The sequence below is a fragment of the Aegilops tauschii genome, chromosome 1 (genome assembly GCF_002575655.3).
Source record: "Aegilops tauschii subsp. strangulata cultivar AL8/78 chromosome 1, Aet v6.0, whole genome shotgun sequence".
Taxonomy (NCBI): domain Eukaryota; kingdom Viridiplantae; phylum Streptophyta; class Magnoliopsida; order Poales; family Poaceae; genus Aegilops; species Aegilops tauschii.
This window is the reverse complement of record NC_053035.3, coordinates 280,291,559-280,311,390: the sequence shown is the minus strand read 5'-3', so window position 1 is coordinate 280,311,390 and position 19,832 is coordinate 280,291,559. Positions and strand designations below refer to the sequence as shown.

Here is a 19,832-nt window from a genome sequence, read left to right as displayed (position 1 = left end):
ATCTAGTCTACATGGTATCAGTTTTCTAGTTCCTTGCCTTGCTTCCGCTGCACCCTAGCCGCCGAAACCTAGCTACAGCCGCCACGTCCTCCACGCTGCTGCTGCCATGGACTTCGGCGAGTTCGCCTCCACCCCCAACTCCTCCCTCGCCTCCTCCGGGTCCAACCCCTTTGCCGCTAGCTCCGCCAACCCCGCTGCCCCTAGCGCCACCGCCATCTAGCTCATCAACATCCGCAACCACGTCACTGTCATCCTCGACTTCGACGAGTCTAACTTTTGCATCTGGCAGACTTTCTTCAATCTCACCTTCCGCAAGCTAGGTCTTCTTGATCATATCGATGGCTCCGTTGATGCCCTCATGGCTCTCGGCGATGTCGAGTGGACCCAAATAGACCAATGCATCGTCTCTTGGCTCTACACCACGGTCTCCAAAGATATCCTCGAGATCATCATCCAGCCCTCCGACACCGCCGCCAACGCTTGGACTGTCATCACCGACCTCTTCCGCGACAATCGTCTTCAACGGTCCATGTTCGCCAAGCGTGACTTCCTCAACCTCGTCCAAGGCGACCTCTCCGTCACCGCCTTCGCGAGCCGCCTCAAGTGCATCTCCGACACTCTTCGCGACGTGGGCACTCCGGTCACGGACCAGGACATGCTCACGACCTTCCTCAACGGGCTGAACGGCGAATTTGGCCACTGCATCGCCGCCCTCTCCATCAACCCTGCTGGACTGACTTTCGCCCGTGCTCGTGGCGCTCTTTTGCAGGAGGAAAGACGTCTTGCGCGCCATGCCCAGCAGGTCCAGGCGACCGCCCTCGTCGCCAACTGCTTCTCTCCCTACTTCTTCTTTTCAACTTTCATTACGTGATGTTGTTATCACTCCTAATCTCATTAAAAATCTAATTTCTGTTCGTCTTTTAACTCGTACAAACCCTGTTAATGTTGAGTTTGATGAACTTGGTTTTTCTGTCAAGGATCGTCGTACCCGCGCGGTGATTCTCCGATGTGATAGTCCCGACGACCTATACCCTGTTGTCACCGGACCTCAAGCCTTTCTCGCCGGCACCACCGACCTTTGGCATCAACGCCTTGGCCATCCAGGACATGCTGCTCTCTCTAGGACACTTTCTTCTTTTGATTTTACTTGTAATAAATCACCCACTACAGCGTGTCATGCTTGTAGATTGGGGAAGCACGTTCGTTTACCTTTCAAACAGTCTGATAGTCAAGCTAGTTTTCCTTTTGCTCTTGTTCATTGCGATGTTTGGACATCTCCTATCACAAGTGTTTCGGGGTTTCAATATTATCTTGTTCTACTAGATGACTACTCGCATTATGTTTGGACTTTTCCTTTGCGTCGCAAGTCGGATGTGTTCTCCATTATCTCTCGCTTTCATGCCTTTGTCGCCACCCAATTTCAACGTTACATCTTAGCCTTTCAAACCGACAATGGTCGTGAATTTGATAACCATGCTTCTCGCACCTTTTTTGCACAACACGGCATCCACCTTCGTCTCACATGCCCATATACCTCGCAACAAAACGGCCGCGCAGAACGCATACTTCGCACATTAAATGATAGTGTCCGTACTCTATTATTTCATGCTCATATGCCTCCTAGGTTTTGGGCTGAAGCACTCAATACTGCAACCTATCTTCTCAATTTCCGACCTTGTCGTCCACGCAATAATCTTCCTCCCCATCAACTTCTCTTCGGTCTCCCACCTGACTACTCTCATCTTCGAGTTTTTGGATGTCTATACTAATCAAATACCACCGCTACTGCTCCTCATAAACTCTCACCTCGCTCCATAGCTTGTGTTTTCTTCGGATACCCTCCTGATCATCGTGGATACCGCTGCTATGATCCGGTCAGTCGCCGTGTGCTAACATCACGCCATGTTGTTTTCGACGAGTGTGTTTTTCCTTTCAGGAACATGCTGCCGGAGTCTCCATCACCATCAGTTGGGCCCTCTCGGCCCGAACCCGTCGTGGTCCCTGCACCACCGGCCGCTCGACGCCGTGGCCCTCCGGCCGCTCCTCGGGTCGCCGGGAGTCCAGCCGTGGCCGCCCCTGCATCACCATCCACGGCCGCCACGGCGGCTGCCTCTTCTTCAAGGCCGCCCAGCTTGGTTGCCATGCCAACCACGTCGGCTGCCATGGCAGCGAATGGTGGTGTCACGGCAGCAGCTGCCTCTCCCAGTGACGCCCCTGGGCCATCCATGTCGGCAGCTGATGTCTACTACGCAACGTTCTTCTTGTAGACGTTGTTGGGCCTGCAAGTGCACAGGTTTGTAGGACAGTAGCAAATTTCCCTCAAGTGGATGACCTAAGGTTTATCAATCCGCGAGAGGCGTAGGATGAAGATGGTCTCCCTCAAACAACCCTGCAACCAAATAACAAAGAGTCTCTTGTGTCCCCAACACACCCAATACAATGGTAAATTGTATAGGTGCACTAGTTCGGCGAAGAGATGGTGATACAAGTGCAATATGGATGGTAGGTATTGGTTTTTGTAAACTGAAAATATAAAAACAGCAAGGTAACGAACGGTAAAAGTGAGCGTAAACGGTATTGCAATGCTTTGAAACAAGGCCTAGGGTTCATACTTTCACTAGTGCAAGTTCTCTCAACAATAATACATAGTTGGATCATATAACTATCCCTCAACATGCAACAAAGAGTCACTCCAAAGTCACTAATAGCGGAGAACAAACGAAAAGATTATGGTAGGGTACGAAACCACCTCAAAGTTATTCTTTCCAATCAATCCGTTGGACTATTCCTATAAGTGTCACAAACAGCCCTGGAGTTCGTACTAGAATAACACCTTAAGACACAAATCAACCAAAACCCTAATGTCACCTAGATACTCCAATGTCACCTCAAGTATCCGTGGGTATGATTATACGATATGCATCACACAATCTCAATTCATCTATTCAAACCAACACATAGAACCTCAAAGAGTGCCCCAAAGTTTCTACCGGAGAATCACGATGAAAACGTGTGCCAACCCCTATGCATTAGTTCATGGGCGGAACCAGCAAGTTGATCACCAAAACATACATCAAGTGGCACGTGATATCCCATTGTCACCACAGATACGCACGGCAAGACATACATCAAGTGTTCTCAAATCTTTAAAGACTCAATCTGATAAGATAACTCCAAAGGGGAAACTCAATCCATTACAAGAGAGAGGAGGGGGAGAAGAAACATAGGATCCAACTATAATAGCAAAGCTCGCGATACATCAAGATCGTGCCAAATCAAGAACACGAGAGAGAGATCAAACACATAGCTACTGGTACATACCCTCAGCTCCGAGGGTGAACTACTCCCTCCTCGTCATGGAGAGCGCCGGGATGATGAAGAAGGCCACCGGTGAGGGATCCCCCCCTCCGGCAGGGTGCCGGAACAGGGTCCCGATTGACTTTTGGTGGCTACAGAGGTTTGCGGCGGTGGAACTCCCGATCTAGGTTTTTTTCTGGAAGTTTTACGATACGTACGTATATATGGGTGCAAGGGGTACGTCGGTGGACCTCCGGGGTGGTCACGAGGCAGGGGGGCGCGCCCTAGGGGGGGGGCGCCCCCACCCTCGTGAGCAGCCCGGAGATCTTCTGACGTGCACTCCAAGTTCCCTGGGTTGCTTTCCTTCCGAAAATAACTTCTCCAGTTGATTTTGTTCCGTTTCGAGTCCGTCTGATATTCCTTTTCCTCGAAATACTGCAATAGGCGTAAAACAGCAAATCTGGGCTGGGCCTCCGGTTTATAGGTTAGTCCCAAAAGTAATATAAAAGTGGATAATAAAGCCCAATATTGCCCAAAACAGTAGATAACATAGCATGGAGCAATAAAAAATTATAGATACGTTGGAGACATATCAGCAGCCCCGACACCGCTCCCTAGTGATGCGGCTGCTGCCTCCAGCAACTCTACAACAGCCTCCACCAGCACGTCATCATCACCCGTGGTGTCCTCCGGCCCTGCCGTTGAGTTCGCCGCGCCTTCGCCACCCGTGGTGTCCTCCGGCCCTGCCGTTGAGTTCGCCGCGCCTTCGCCATCGCCGGTCCTGGCTCCGACGGCACCTTCATGTGCTGCCCCATGGCTCCGCCCCTCTGATGTGTCCATACAAACGATGACTACGCATGCGCGCCATGGTGTCTTTCGACCTCACCGGCGTTTTGAGGATGCTCACACGACCGCAATTGTGCCCTCGCCTCTTCCCACGTCTGCTCGTGCGGCGCTTCGTGATCCCGCGTGGCATTCTGCCATGCAAGAGGAATATGATGCTCTCCAGGCTAATCACACATGGACTCTTGTGCCTCGTCCTCGGGGTGCCAACATCGTCACCGGTAAATGGGTGTTTCGACATAAACTCAAACCAGATGGTTCCTTGGATCGCTATAAAGCTCGTTGGGTCGTTCGAGGATTCACACAGCGTGCCGACATTGACTCTGGTGAGACTTTCAGTCCGGTCGTTAAACCTGCCACAGTTCGCACACTTTTGCACTTTGCTGCTTCTAAACATTGGCCGGTCCATCACTTGGATGTATCTAATGCCTTTCTTCATGGAGTTTTGCATGAGCGTGTTTATTGTGCTCAGCCGACGGGTTTCATCGACGCCAACTATCCTGAGCATGTTTGCTTGCTGTCCAAGTCACTCTATGGGTTGAAACAGGCTCCTCGCGCTTTGTACACGCGCATTGGTGATTTCCTTCAGCGCCTTGGTTTCACTTCGGCTCTTTCGGACACCTCGCTCTTTGTGCTCTGTCGTGGTTCAGACATGGCCTACTTGCTACTTTATGTCGATGACATTGTACTCACGGCTTCCTCGACAACGTTTCTTCGGCTGATCATCACTTCCCTCAGCACTGAATTCAAGATGAAGGATCTCGGGCCTCTTCAATTTTTTTTCGGCGTCGTGGTTCGTCGCACGGCCTCTGGTTTATTTCTTTCTCAGGAAAGATATGCGGAGGAGCTTCTTGATCGTGCTGCTATGTCCAATTGTAAGCCTGTCTCCACGCCTGTTGACACGAAACCCAAGGTCTCCTCTTCCGCTGGTGAACTTGTGTCCGATGCCACCTTCTATAGAAGTATTGCTGGTGCTCTTCAATACCTCACCTTGACACGTCCAGACATCGCGTATGCTGTCCAACAGATTTGCTTACATATGCATGCTCCGCGTGACACTCATTGGGGACTGATCAAGCGTTTACTTCGCTATCTTCGCGGCACTACTTCTCACGAGCTCAGGATCGCCGGCAGTTCCTCCATTGCGATTGCTGCTTATTCGGATGCTGATTGGGCTGGCTGTCCAGACACTCGCCGGTCTACTTCAGGATATTGCATTTACCTCGGCGACACTTTGGTGTCTTGGTCCTCCAAACGCCAACCTACTGTCTCTCGCTCGAGTGCTGAGGCCGAATACCGTGCGGTGGCTAACGCCGTGGCTGAATGTTGCTGGCTTCGTCAACTTCTTGTCGAGCTCCATTGTGTCGTCGACAAGGCTTCCGTGGTGTTCTGTGATAATATCTCTGCGGTATACCTCTCTGCTAACCTCGTTCATCATCGTCGGACGAAGCATATTGAGTTGGGCATTCATTTTGTACGCGAGAAGGTGGCTTTGGGACAGTTTCGTGTTGTTCACGTCCCAACGACTCATCAACTTGCAGACATCATGACTAAGGGGCTTCCTTCGTCTTCATTCGAAGCTTTTCGATCAAGTCTTGGCATCTCCTCTGACGATGCTTCGACTGCGGGGGGGGGGGGGGGGTGTAAGAATAAGTTAGCATGTATTAGCACATATACGTGATGTACTCTTTACCATCCTATCTCTATCTCCACATCTATCCTTTCCTTTTAACTAGGATTAGATCTTGGAGTACAAGTATAGGATTGCTTTTGTACCTCTATATATATGCATCCTATGGGCTGCAATACATGCGAATCATATTCTCAAAATCCATCTAGTCTACACTTGCGTTGGTTTTTTCCCTTGAAGAGGAAAGGGTGATGCATCAAAATAGCGCAAGTATTTCCCTCAGTTTTGAGAACCAAGGTATCAATCCAATAGGAGACTACGCAACAAGCCACCGAATCCCTGCACAAACAAACACCAATTTGCAACCAACCAATGTATCTCCGGGGTGGTCACGAGGCAGGGGGGCGCCCCCCACCCTCGTGAGCAGCCCGGAGATCTTCTGACGTGCACTCCAAGTTCCCTGGGTTGCTTTCCTTCCGAAAATAACTTCTCTAGTTGATTTCGTTCCGTTTCGAGTCCGTCTGATATTCCTTTTCCTCAAAATACTGAAATAGGCATAAAACAGCAAATCTGGGCTGGGCCTCCGGTTAATAGGTTGGTCCCAAAAGTAATATAAAAGTGGATAATAAAGCCCAATATTGCCCAAAACAGTAGATAACATAGCATGGAGCAATCAAAAATTATAGATACGTTGGAGACGTATCAAGCATCCCCAAGCTTAATTCCTGCTCGTCCTCGAGTAGGTAAATGATAAAAAAGAATTTTTGATGCGGAGTGCTACTTGGCATAATTTCAATGCAAATCTTCTTAATTGTGGTATGAATATTCATATCCATAAGATTCAAGACAAAAGTTCATATTGACATAAAAATAATAATACTTCAAGCATACTAACAAAGCAATTATGTCTTCTCAAAATAACATGGCCAAAGAAAGTTATCCCTACAAAATCATATAGTCTGGCTATGCTCTATCTTCACCACACAAAGTATTTAAATCATGCACAACCCCGATGACAAGCCAAGCAATTGTTTCATACTTTTGACATTCTCAAAACTTTTTCAATCTTCACGCAATACATGAGCGTGAGCCATGGACATAGCACTATATGTGGAATAGAATGGTGGTTGTGGAGAAGACAAAAAGGGAGAAGATAGTCTCACATCAACTAGGCGTATCAATGGGCTATGGAGATGCCCATCAATAGATATCAATGTGAGTGAGTAGGGATTGCCATGCAACGGATGCACTAGAGCTATAAGTGTATGAAAGCTCATCAAAAGAAACTTAGTGGGTGTGCATCCAACTCGCTTGCTCACGAAGACCTAGGGCATTTTGAGGAAGCCCATCATTGGAATATACAAGCCAAGTTCTATAATGTAAAATTCCCACTAGTATATGAAAGTGACAACATAGGAGACTCTCTATCATGAAGATCATGGTACTACTTTGAAGCACAAGTGTGGTAAAAGGATAGTAGCATTGTCCCTTCTCTCTTTTTCTCTCATTTTTTCTTTTTTTCTTTTTTTTATTTGGGCCTTTTCTCTTTTTTTTATGGCCTCTTTTTTTTTCTTTCCTTTTTTTTTCTTTTCTCCTTTTTTTATATTTTTTGTCCGGAGTCTCATCCCGACTTGTGGGGGAATCATAGTCTCCATCATCCTTTCCTCACTTGGGACAATGCTCTAATAATGATGAGCATCACACTTTTATTTTTCTTACAACTCAACAATTACAACTCAAAACTTAGAACAAGAAATGACTCTATATGAATGCCTCCGGCGGTGTACCGGGATGTGCAATGACTCATGAGTGACATGTATGAAAGAATTATGAACGGTGGCTTTGCCACAAATACAATGTCAACTACATGATCATGCAAAGCAATATGACAATGATGGAGCGTGTCATAATAAACGGAACGGTGGAAAGTTGCATGGCAATATATCTCAGAATGGCTATGGAAATGCCATGATAGGTAGGTATGGTGGCTGTTTTGAGGAAGGTATATGGTGGGTGTATGATACCGGCGAAAAGTGCGCGGTATTAGAGAGGCTAGCAATGGTGGAAGGATGAGAAAGTGCGTATAATCCATGGACTCAACATTAGTCATAAAGAACTCATATACTTATTGCAAAAATCTACAAGTTATCAAAGCAAAGTATTACGCGCATGCTCCTAGGGGGAAAGATTGGTAGGAAAAGACCATCGCTCGTCCCCGACCGCCACTCATAAGGAAGACAATCAATAAATAAATCATGCTCCGACTTCATCACATAACGGTTCACCATACGTGCATGCTACGGGAATCACAAGCTTTAACACAAGTATTCCTCAAATTCACAACTACTCAACTAGCATAACTCTAATATCACCATCTTCATATCTCAAAACAATTATCAAGCATCAAACTTTTCTTAGTATTCAACGCACTCAAAAGAAAGATTCACAAATCTTGAACACCAAGCATATTAGGATGATTTAAGCAAATTACCATGCTATTTAAGACTCCCAAAATAATATAAGTGAAGCATGAGAGTTCGTCTATTTCTTCAAAATGAAACTACCATCGTGCTCTAAAAGATATAAGTGAAGCACTAGAACAAACTACTCCGAAAGATATGAGTGAAGATCAATGAGTAGTCGGATAATTATGCAACTATGTGAAGACTCTCCCATTTAAGAATTTCAGATCTTGGTATTTTATTCAAACAGCAAGCAAAGTTAAAGAAAATAACACTTCAAGGATAGCACAAATCATGTGAAGAAGCAAAAACTTAGGTTCAACCGATACTAACTGATAATTGTTGGAGAAGAAAGGTGGGATGCCTACCAGGGCATCCCCAAGCTTAGATGCTTGAGACTTCTTGAAATATTATCTTGGGGTGCCTTGGGCATCCCCAAACTTGAGCTTTTGTGTCTCCTTAATTTCTCTCATATCACGGTTTCCTAAATCTCAAAAGCTTTATCCACACAAAACTCAACAAGGACTCGTGAGATAGGTTAGTGTAAACCAATGCACAAACCTTATCATACTCTACTGTAGAAAATCACTAAAATTATTATTAAACATTGTATACTAAATGCCTCTGCATATTTAGAACTCCCATCATCAAATGGAATCATTAAATAAGCAAACAATGCAAACATAACAGCAATCTGCCTAAACAGGACAGTCTGTAAAGAATGCAGCAATATCCATACTTCCCTAGCTCCAAAAATTACGAAATAAAATTCCCACTGTAGATAATTTATCATAGCTCATTATGCAAAATGTTTCAACATTTTATCACACTCTGACTTTTCTGTGGAATTTCTGCAACAGCGGTAAACTTTCTGTTTTCAAACAGCAACATGCATACTTGCAAAATAAGCATGGCAAAAAGCTATCCTTGACACTTTTATTGAAACTAGAGACGCAAAACACTAATCTAAAATACAGCAAGCAAAAACTAACAAAAGGAAATGACGCTCCAAGCAAAACACATATCATGTGGCGAATAAAAATATAGCTCCAAGTAAAGTTACCGATGAACGAAGACGAAAGAGGGGATGCCTTCCCGGGGCATCCCCAAGCTTAGGCTCTTGGTTGTCCTTGAATATTACCTTGGGGTGCCTTGGGAATCCCCAAGCTTAGGCTCTTTCCACTCCTTATTCCATAGTCCATCGAATCTTTACCCAAAACTTGAAAACTTCACAACACAAAACTTAACAGAAAACTCGTAAGCTCCGTTAGTATAAGAAAGCAAATCACCACTTTAAGGTACTGTAATGAACTCATTCTTTATTTATATTGGTGTTAAACCTACTGTATTCCAACTTCTCTATGGTTTGTAAACTATTTTACTAGCCATAGATTCATCAAAATAAGCAAACAACACACGAAAAACAGAATCTGTGAAAAACAGAACAGTCTGTAGTAATCTGTATCAAACGTATACTTCTGGAACTCAAAAAATTCTAAACTAAATTGGTGGACCTGAGGAAGTTTTCTAGTAATCATCTGCAAAAATAATCAACTAAATAGCACTCTCCAGTAAAAAGTTCTAGCTAATCTCGTGAGCGCTAAAGTTTCTGTTTTTTACAGCATGATCATAAAGACTTCACCCAAGTCTTCCCAAAGGTTCTACTTGGCACAAACACTAATTAAAATCACATCTAAACAGAAGCTAGATGTATTATTTATTACTAAACAGAATCAAAAAGAAAGAAACTAAAATAAAATTGGGTTGCCTCCCAACAAGCGCTATCGTTTAATGCCCCTAGCTAGGCATGATGATTTCAATGATGCTCACATAAAGGATAAGAATTGAAACATAAAGAGAGCATCATGAAGAATATGACTATCACATTTAAGTCTAACCCACTTCCTATGAATAGGGATTTTGTGAGCAAACAACTTATGGGAACAATAATCAACTTGCATAGGAAGGTAAAACAAGCATAACTTCAAAACTTTAAGCACATAGAGAGGAAACTTGATATTGTTGCAATTCCTACAAGCATATGTTCCTCCCTCATAATAATTTTCAGTAGCATCATGAATGAATTCAACAATATAACTAGCACCTAAAGCATTCTTTTCATGATCTACAAGCATATAAATTTTACTACTCTCCACATAAGCAAAATTCTTCTCATTCGGAATAGTGGGAGTATCATAAGAGACTTGAACACTATAAATTGTCTCCACATTAAAAGAGTAATGTTCAGAGAAAGGGTACTCATAATCATGACAAGTTTTATAAATATAATCATCACTACTCTTTATAGCATAAGTTCTATCACAATAATCATCATAAGTAGCAACTTTGATCTCATCATAATCAATTGAAACCTCTTCCGAAATAGTGGATACATCACTAAATAAAGTCATGACCTCTCCAAATCCACTTTCATAAATATTATAAGATTCAACATCCTCCAAAATAGTGGGATCACTACTTCCTAAAGTTGACACTCTTCCGAACCCACATTCATCAATATATTCATCATAGGTAGAAGGCATGCTATCATCATAACCACTTTGCATATCAAAACTTGAGAGGCTAAAAATATCAGCATTATTAAATATAGCATCCCCAAGCTTGGGACAAACATTAATTGCAGCAAATATATTCTCAAATATGTCATCCTTATCAAACATAGCTTCCCCAAGCTTGGGCCTTTTCATATCATAAGCATAATCACTCTCATCATTAATAGCATGGATAGCACCAATAGTATAGCAAACATTACTATCATATTCTTCCAAGCAAGTGCCAAAAAGATTTTTAAGATCATAAGAAGTATCATTATCCTCCCAATCATAATCATCACAATAAGCAATAGGCATAACGAGATCATCATCAAGTGTATCATCTTCATTTTCATGAGGCACAACTATAATAGGAGCAACTTTATTTGGGAGAGATACCTTTTTACCTCTCTTCCTTTTTCTTTTCTTCTTCTTCACCACATCATGTGTGGGTTCAATCCTCTTTTTGGAGCTCCTTATTAATGAGATTGGTTGAATAGAAGGCTCCTCCGCGTTACCTGATTCATCATAAGAGATAATAGAAGGATATTGGGAAGTCTCTTCCCTTTCATTAGTATTTTCTTCATCCTCTATTTGTTTTCTTTTCTTTATGTAATTGGCAATATAGGGATTTTCAATGCAATTCACCGCACAATACATATAAATCTTCTCTAGATCAAAATCAAGAAACTTATCGAGATTAAATTTTGGAATACCCTCAGTTATACGTTTCATTTCTTCATACCCCAAAAGAAGGCTAAGCTCTTTATGATGCTCAAGGGTAATCAAATTATCACAATATTTGGACACGACTTGATCATGAAACAAATAGCATTGGAGCTTTAAATGACCATGTTCATTGCAAAGTTCACAAGGGTCGCGGGAAATATTAAATCTTTCAGCACATTCATCTAGCTCTTCTTGAAACCATTTGGTTTCTAAGTACTTATGCCTCTTGCAATATCTATCTTCCCTGTTTGGTGTGTTCTCGCAAACATGCACTCCACAAAAATTAACATGTTTATAGGAGGCATTTTCATCATAACTAGTGCAATCATCATTAGCATCATGGGTATTCAAGGAATTCATACTAACAACATTGCAATTATGCTCATCATTCAAGGATTTAGTGCCAAACATTTTATAGATTTCTTCTTCTAGTACTTGAGCACAATTTTCCTTTCCATCATACTCACGAAAGATATTAAAAAGATGAAGCGTGTGAGATAAACTCAATTCCATTTTTTTGTAGTTTTCTTTTATAAACTAAACTAGTGCTAAAACAAGAAACAAAAAGATTCGATTGCAAGATCTAAAGATATACCTTCACTTACCTAGCCTCCCCGACAACGGCGCCAGAAAAGATCTTGATGTCTACTACGCAACCTTCTTCTTGTAGACGTTGTTGGGCCTGCAAGTGCACAGGTTTGTAGGACAGTAGCAAATTTCCCTCAAGTGGATGACCTAAGGTTTATCAATCCGCGAGAGGCGTAGGATGAAGATGGTCTCCCTCAAACAACCCTGCAACCAAATAACAAAGAGTCTCTTGTGTCCCCAACACACCCAATACAATGGTAAATTGTATAGGTGCACTAGTTCGGCGAAGAGATGGTGATCCAAGTGCAATATGGATGGTAGATATTGGTTTTTGTAAACTGAAAATATAAAAACAGCAAGGTAACAAACAGTAAAAGTGAGCGTAAACGGTATTGCAATGCTTTGAAACAAGACCTAGGGTTCATACTTTCACTGGTGCAAGTTCTCTCAACAATAATAACATAGTTGGATCATATAACTATCCCTCAACATGCAACAAAGAGTCACTCCAAAGTCACTAATAGCGGAGAACAAACTAAAAGATTATGGTAGGGTACGAAACCACCTCAAAGTTATTCTTTCCAATCAATCCATTGGACTATTCCTATAAGTGTCACAAACAGCCCTGGAGTTCGTACTAGAATAACACCTTAAGACACAAATCAACCAAAACCCTAATGTCACCTAGATACTCCAATGTCACCTCAAGTATCCGTGGGTATGATTATACGATATGCATCACACAATCTCAATTCATCTATTCAAACCAACACATAGAACCTCAAAGAGTGCCCCAAAGTTTCTACCGGAGAATCACGACGAAAACGTGTGCCAACCCCTATGCATTAGTTCATGGGCGGAACCAGCAAGTTGATCACCAAAACATACATCAAGTGGCACATGATATCCCATTGTCACCACAGATACGCACGACAAGACATACATCAAGTGTTCTCAAATCTTTAAAGACTCAATCCGATAAGATAACTCCAAAGGGGAAACTCAATCCATTACAAGAGAGAGGAGGGGGAGAAGAAACATAGGATCCAACTATAATAGCAAAGCTCGCGATACATCAAGATCGTGCCAAATCAAGAACACGAGAGAGAGAGATCAAACACATAGCTACTGGTACATACCCTCAGCCCCGAGGGTGAACTACTCCCTCCTCGTCATGGAGAGCGCCGGGATGATGAAGAAGGCCACCGGTGAGGGATCCCCCCCTCCGGCAGGGTGCCAGAACAGGGTCCCGATTGACTTTTGGTGGCTACAGAGGCTTGCGGCGGCGGAACTCCCGATCTAGGTTTTTTTCTGGAAGTTTTACGATACGTAGGTATATGTGGGTGCAAGGGGTACGTCGGTGGACCTCCGGGGTGGTCACGAGGCAGGGGGCGCGCCCTAGGGGGGGGCGCCCCCACCCTCATGAGCAGCCCGGAGATCTTCTGACGTGCACTCCAAGTTCCCTGGGTTGCTTTCCTTCCGAAAATAACTTCTCCAGTTGATTTCGTTCCGTTTCGAGTCCGTCTGATATTCCTTTTCCTCGAAATACTGAAATAGGCATAAAACAGCAAATCTGGGCTAGGCCTCCGGTTAATAGGTTAGTCCCAAAAGTAATATAAAAGTGGATAATAAAGCCCAATATTGCCCAAAACAGTAGATAACATAGCATGGAGCAATCAAAAATTATAGATACGTTGGAGACGTATCAGCAGCCCCGACACCACTCCCTAGTGACGCGGCTGCTGCCTCCAGCAACTCTACAACAGCCTCCACCAGCACGTCATCATCACCCGTGGTGTCCTCCGGCCCTGCCGTTGAGTTCGCCGCGCCTTCGCCACCCGTGGTGTCCTCCGGCCCTGCCATTGAGTTCGCCGTGCCTTCGCCATCGCCGGTCCTGGCTCCGACGGCACCTTCACGTGCTGCCCCATGGCTCCGCCCCTCTGATGTGTCCATACACACGATGACTACGCGTGCGCGCCATGGTGTCTTTCAACCTCACCGGCGTTTTGAGGATGCTCACACGGCCGCAATTGTGCCCTCGCCTCTTCCCACGTCTGCTCGTGCGGCGCTTCGTGATTCCGCGTGGCATTCTGCCATGCAAGAGGAATATGATGCTCTCCAGGCTAATCACACATGGACTCTTGTGCCTCGTCCTCGGGGTGCCAACATTGTCACCGGTAAATGGGTGTTTCGACATAAACTCAAACCAGATGGTTCCTTGGATCGCTATAAAGCTCGTTGGGTCGTTCGAGGATTCACACAGCGTGCCGACATTGACTCTGGTGAGACTTTCAGTCCGGTCGTTAAACCTGCCACAGTTCGCACACTTTTGCACCTTGCTGCTTCTAGACATTGGCCGGTCCATCAGTTGGATGTATCTAATGCCTTTCTTCATGGAGTTTTGCATGAGCGTGTTTATTGTGCTCAGCCGACGGGTTTCATCGACGCCAACTATCTTGAGCATGTTTGCTTGCTGTCCAAGTCACTCTATGGGTTGAAACAGGCTCCTCGCGCTTGGTACACGCGCATTGGTGATTTCCTTCGGCGCCTTGGTTTCACTTCGGCTCTTTCGGACACCTCGCTCTTTGTGCTCTGTCGTGGTTCAGACATGGCCTACTTGCTACTTTATGTCGATGACATTGTACTCACGGCTTCCTCGACAACGTTTCTTCGGCTGATCATCACTTCCCTCAGCACTGAATTCAAGATGAAGGATCTCGGGCCTCTTCATTTTTTTCTCGGCGTCGCGGTTCGTCGCACGGCCTCTGGTTTCTTTCTTTCTCATGAAAGATATGCGGAGGAGCTTCTTGATCGTGCTGCTATGTCCAATTGTAAGCCTGTCTCCACGCCTGTTGACACGAAACCCATGGTCTCCTCTTCCGCTGGTGAACTTGTGTCCGATGCCACCTTCTATAGAAGTATTGCTGGTGCTCTTCAATACCTCACCTTGACACGTCCAGACATCGCGTATGCTGTCCAACAGATTTGCTTACATATGCATGCTCCGCGTGACACTCATTGGGGACTGATCAAGCGCTTACTTCGCTATCTTCGCGACACTACTTCTCATGAGCTCAGGATTGCCGGCAGTTCCTCCATTGCGATTGCTGCTTATTCGGATGCTGATTGGGCTGGCTGTCCAGACACTCGCCGGTCTACTTCAGGATATTGCATTTACCTCGGCGACACTTTGGTGTCTTGGTCCTCCAAACGCCAACCTACTGTCTCTCGCTCGAGTGCTGAGGCCGATTACCGTGCGGTGGCTAACGCCATGGCTGAATGTTGCTGGCTTCGTCAACTTCTTGTCGAGCTCCATTGTGTCATTGACAAGGCTTCCGTGGTGTTCTGTGATAATATCTCTGCGGTATACCTCTCTGCTAACCCCGTTCATCATCGTCGGACGAAGCATATTGAGTTGGACATTCATTTTGTACGCGATAAGGTGGCTTTGGGACAGTTTCGTGTTTTTCACGTCCCAACGACTCATCAACTTGCAGACATCATGACTAAGGGGCTTCCTTCGTCTTCATTCGAAGCTTTTCGATCGAGTCTTGGCATCTCCTCTGACGACGCTTCGACTGCGGGGGGGGGGGGGGGGTGTAAGAATAAGTTAGCATGTATTAGCACATATACGTGATGTACTCTTTACCTTCCTATCTCTATCTCCACATCTATCCTTTCCTTTTAACTAGGATTAGATCTTGGAGTACAAGTATAGGATTGCTTTTGTACCTCTATATATATGCATCCTATGGGCTGCAATACATGCGAATCATATTCTCAAAATCCATCTAGTCTACACTTGCGTTGGTTTTTTCCCTTGAAGAGGAAAGGGAAATGCATCAAAATAGCGCAAGTATTTCCCTCAGTTTTGAGAACCAATGTATCAATCCAATAGGATACTACGCAACAAGCCACCGAATACCTGCACAAACAAACACCAACTTGCAACCAACGCGACAAAGGGGTTGTCAATCCCTTCACGGTTATTCGCAAAGTGAGATCTGATAGAGATGGATAAACGGTGAAATATTTTTTTTTTGGTATTTTTGGTTTATGGAATGGAAAGTAAAAGATTGCAAAGTAAGGGAACGGTGACAGGAATTGGCAAGTTGACAACAAACTAATATGATGTAAAATAGACCCGGGGGCCATAGGTTTCACTAAAGGCTTCTCTCGAGATAGAAAATATTACGGTGGGTGAACAAATTACAGCCGAGCAATTGATAGAAAAGCGCAAAGTTATGAAAATATCTAAGGCAATGATCATGAATATAGGCATCACGTCCGTGTCAAGTAGACTGAAACGATTCTGCATCTACTACTATTACTCCACACATCGACCGACTGATGCCTGCATCTAGAGTATTAAGTTCATAAGAATAGAGTAACGCATTAAGTAAGATGACATGATGTAGCGGGATTACTCAAGCAATATGATGAAAACCCCATCTTGTTATCCTCGATGGCAACAATACAATACGTGCCTTGCTGCCCCTACTGTCACTGGGAAAGGACACTGCAAGATTGAACCCAAAGCTAAGCACTTCTCCCATTGCAAGAAAAACCAATCTAGTTGGCCAAACCAAATCGATAGTTCGAAGAGACTTGCAAAGATATCAAATCATGCATATAAAAATTCAGAGGAGATTCAAATAATCTCTACTCCTAATGTCTGAGTTGGTTGAATAGTATCCACGGTTTATTTTCGTCCCACCACTTTCAACCGTTTATTTTCGCTGGTTTTTTTCCGTCTCCTCTCCCACCCCACCCTACCCCACCCCACCCGGCAAAAAAACCAGCCTCTCGATCCCATCCCCGATCTCCATCCTCTGGAAAGGTGCTCTTTCGTTGCTGCCGCCGCTGTCCGAGGGGAGACGTCGCCGCCGCTGAGGGGAGACACCGCCGCCTGGGAAGACGCCACCGCCGCCCTTGGCGCCGTATTCCCTCGACGCCTTCTTCCAAAACGCCGCGGAGAAGAAGGCCGCCGGGGCGCAGCAGCAGGAGCCCTCACCGCCGGCCGCCGCGACGGTTGCCGCCGCAGACTCCCTCCTCGCCAATCTGTTCTCGGGCGTCTCGGCCGTCAAGGCGGCCTACGCGCAGCTAAAGCTCGCGCAGTTCCCCTATGATGCGGAGGCCATTCAGTTTGCGGACGCTGCCGTGGTCGCGAAGCTCATTGATACGTCCATTTTGCATCATGTTTCCTTACTGTTATTTATGATGTTTTTATGCATAATAATGCTTTCTGGAGTAATTCTAATGCCTTTTCTCTCATAATTTACAAGGTACACAAAAAGAGGGCGAATTCCGGTAGCTGGAAATCTGAACCTGGAAAAGCTACGTCAGGCCACCTATTCCGCACAACTCCAAACAAGCTGAAACTTCATGGAGATTTTTTATCAAATATATGGTGAATATTGGAGCAAATAACTACCAGAGGGGTGCTGCCTCTTGAGCACTGCGTTGGATTTCCCCAAAGAGGAGAGGATGATGCAGCAAAGTAGCGTAAGTATTTCCCTCAGTTTTTGAGAAACCAAGGTATCAATCCAGTAGGAACCTACGCTCAAGTCCCTCGCACCTACACAAATAACAAACTCTCGCAACCAACGCGATAAAGGGGTTGTCAATCCCTTCACGACCACTTGCAAGGATTAAAACTGATAAAGGAGATAGATAATATTTTTGGTATTTTTGGTATAAGAAAGCAAAGTAAAATAAAAGGCAAAAGTAAGAACAAAGCAAAAGTAAAGTGATGGAAGATTGATAGGATGAGAATAGACCCGGGGGCCATAGGTTTCACTAGTGGCTTCTCTCAAGAGCATAAGTATTCTACGGTGGGTGAACAAATTACTGTTGAGCAATTGACAGAATTGAGCATAGTTATGAGAGTATCTAGGCATGATCATGTATATAGGCATCACGTCCGAAACAAGTAGACCGAAACGATTCTGCATCTACTACTATTACTCCACTCATCAACCGCTATCTAGCATGCATCTAGAGTATTAAGTTAAAAACAGAGTAACGCTTTAAGCAAGATGACATGATGTAGAGGGATAAATTCATGCAATATGATATAAACCCCATCTTGTTATCCTCGATGACAACGATACAATACGTGCCTTGCTGCCCCTGCTGTCACTGGGAAAGGACACCGCAAGATCGAACCCAAAGCTAAGCACTTCTCCCATTGCAAGAAGAACCAATCTAGTTGGCCAAACCAAACTGATAAATCGAAGAGACTTGCAAAGATAACCAATCATACATAAAAGATTTCAGAGAAGAATCAAATACTGTTCATAGATAATCTCGATCATAAACCCACAATTCATCGGTCTCAACAAACACACCGCAAAAAGAAGATTACATCGAATAGATCTCCACAAGAGAGGGGGAGAACTTTGTATTGAGATCCAAAAAGAGAGAAGAAGCCATCTAGCTAATAACAAGGTCTGAGGTAAACTACTCACACTTCATCGGTAGGGCTAGGATGATGTAGAAGCCCTCCGTGATCAATTGCCCCCTCCGGCGGAGCTCCGTAAAAGGCCCCAAGATGGGATCTCGTGGATACAGAAAGTTGCGGCGGTGGAATTAGGGTTTTGGCTCCTGTTCTGATCGTTTGAGGGTACGTGGATATATATAGGAGGAAGAAGGGCATCGTAGGAGCATCGGAGGGCCCACGAGGCAGGGGGCGCGCCCTAGGGGGGGCGCCCTCCACCCTCGTGGCCGCCTCCTTTGTTGCTTGACGTAGGGTCCAAGTCTCCTGGATTGCTTCTGTTGAGAAAATCACGTTCCAGAAGGTTTCATTCCGTTTGGACTCCGTTTGATATTCCGTTTTTCCAAAACACTGAAATAGGCAAAAAACAACAATTCTGGGCTGGGCCTCCGGTTAATAGGTTAGTCCCAAAAGTAATATAAAAGTGAATAATAAAGCCCAATATAGTCCAAAACAGTAGATAATATAGCATGGAGCAATCAAAAATTATAGATACGTTGGAGACGTATCAGGCATCCCCAAGCTTAATTCCTGCTCGTCCTCGAGTAGGTAAATGATAAAAAAGAATTTTTGATGCGGAGTGCTACTTGGCATAATTTCAATGTAAATCTTCTAAATTGTGGTATGAATATTCAGATCCATAAGATTCAAGACAAAAGTTCATATTGACACAAAAATAATAATACTTGAAGCATACTAACCAAGCAATTATGTCATCTCAAAATAACATGGCTAAAGAAAGTTCATCCCTACAAAATCATATAGTTTAGTCATGCTCCATTTTCGTCACACAAGAATGCTCTCATCATGCACAACCCCGATGACAAGCCAAGCAATTGTTTCATACTTCAATAATCTCAAACTTATAAACCTTCACGCAATACATGAGCGTGAGCCATGGATATAGCACTATAGGTGGAAATAGAATATAATGATGGGGGTTATGTGGAGAAGACAAAAAAAGAGAAGATCTCACATCAACGAGGCTAATCAATGGGCTATGGAGATGCCCACCAATTGATGTTAATGCAAGGAGTAGGGATTGCCATGCAACGGATGCACTAGAGCTATAAATATATGAAAGCTCAACAAAAGAAACTAAGTGGGCGTGCATCCAACTTGCTTGCTCACGAAGACCTAGGGCATTTGAGGAAGCCCATCGTTGGAATATACAAGCCAAGTTCTATAATGAAAAAATTCCCACTAGTATATGAAAGTGACAAAACATAAGACTT

General features: G+C 44.5%; 1 protein-coding gene across 1 annotated transcript; it reads left to right on the top strand.

Annotated features, from left to right (window-relative positions):
• Positions 1 to 358: 358 nt before the first annotated feature.
• LOC109771513 (uncharacterized) lies at positions 359 to 871 on the top strand. Its single transcript, XM_020330208.1, has one exon. It carries the CDS (start codon positions 359 to 361, stop codon positions 869 to 871), a length of 513 nt encoding a protein of 170 aa, XP_020185797.1.
• The last annotated feature ends 18,961 nt before the right edge of the window (positions 872 to 19,832 follow it).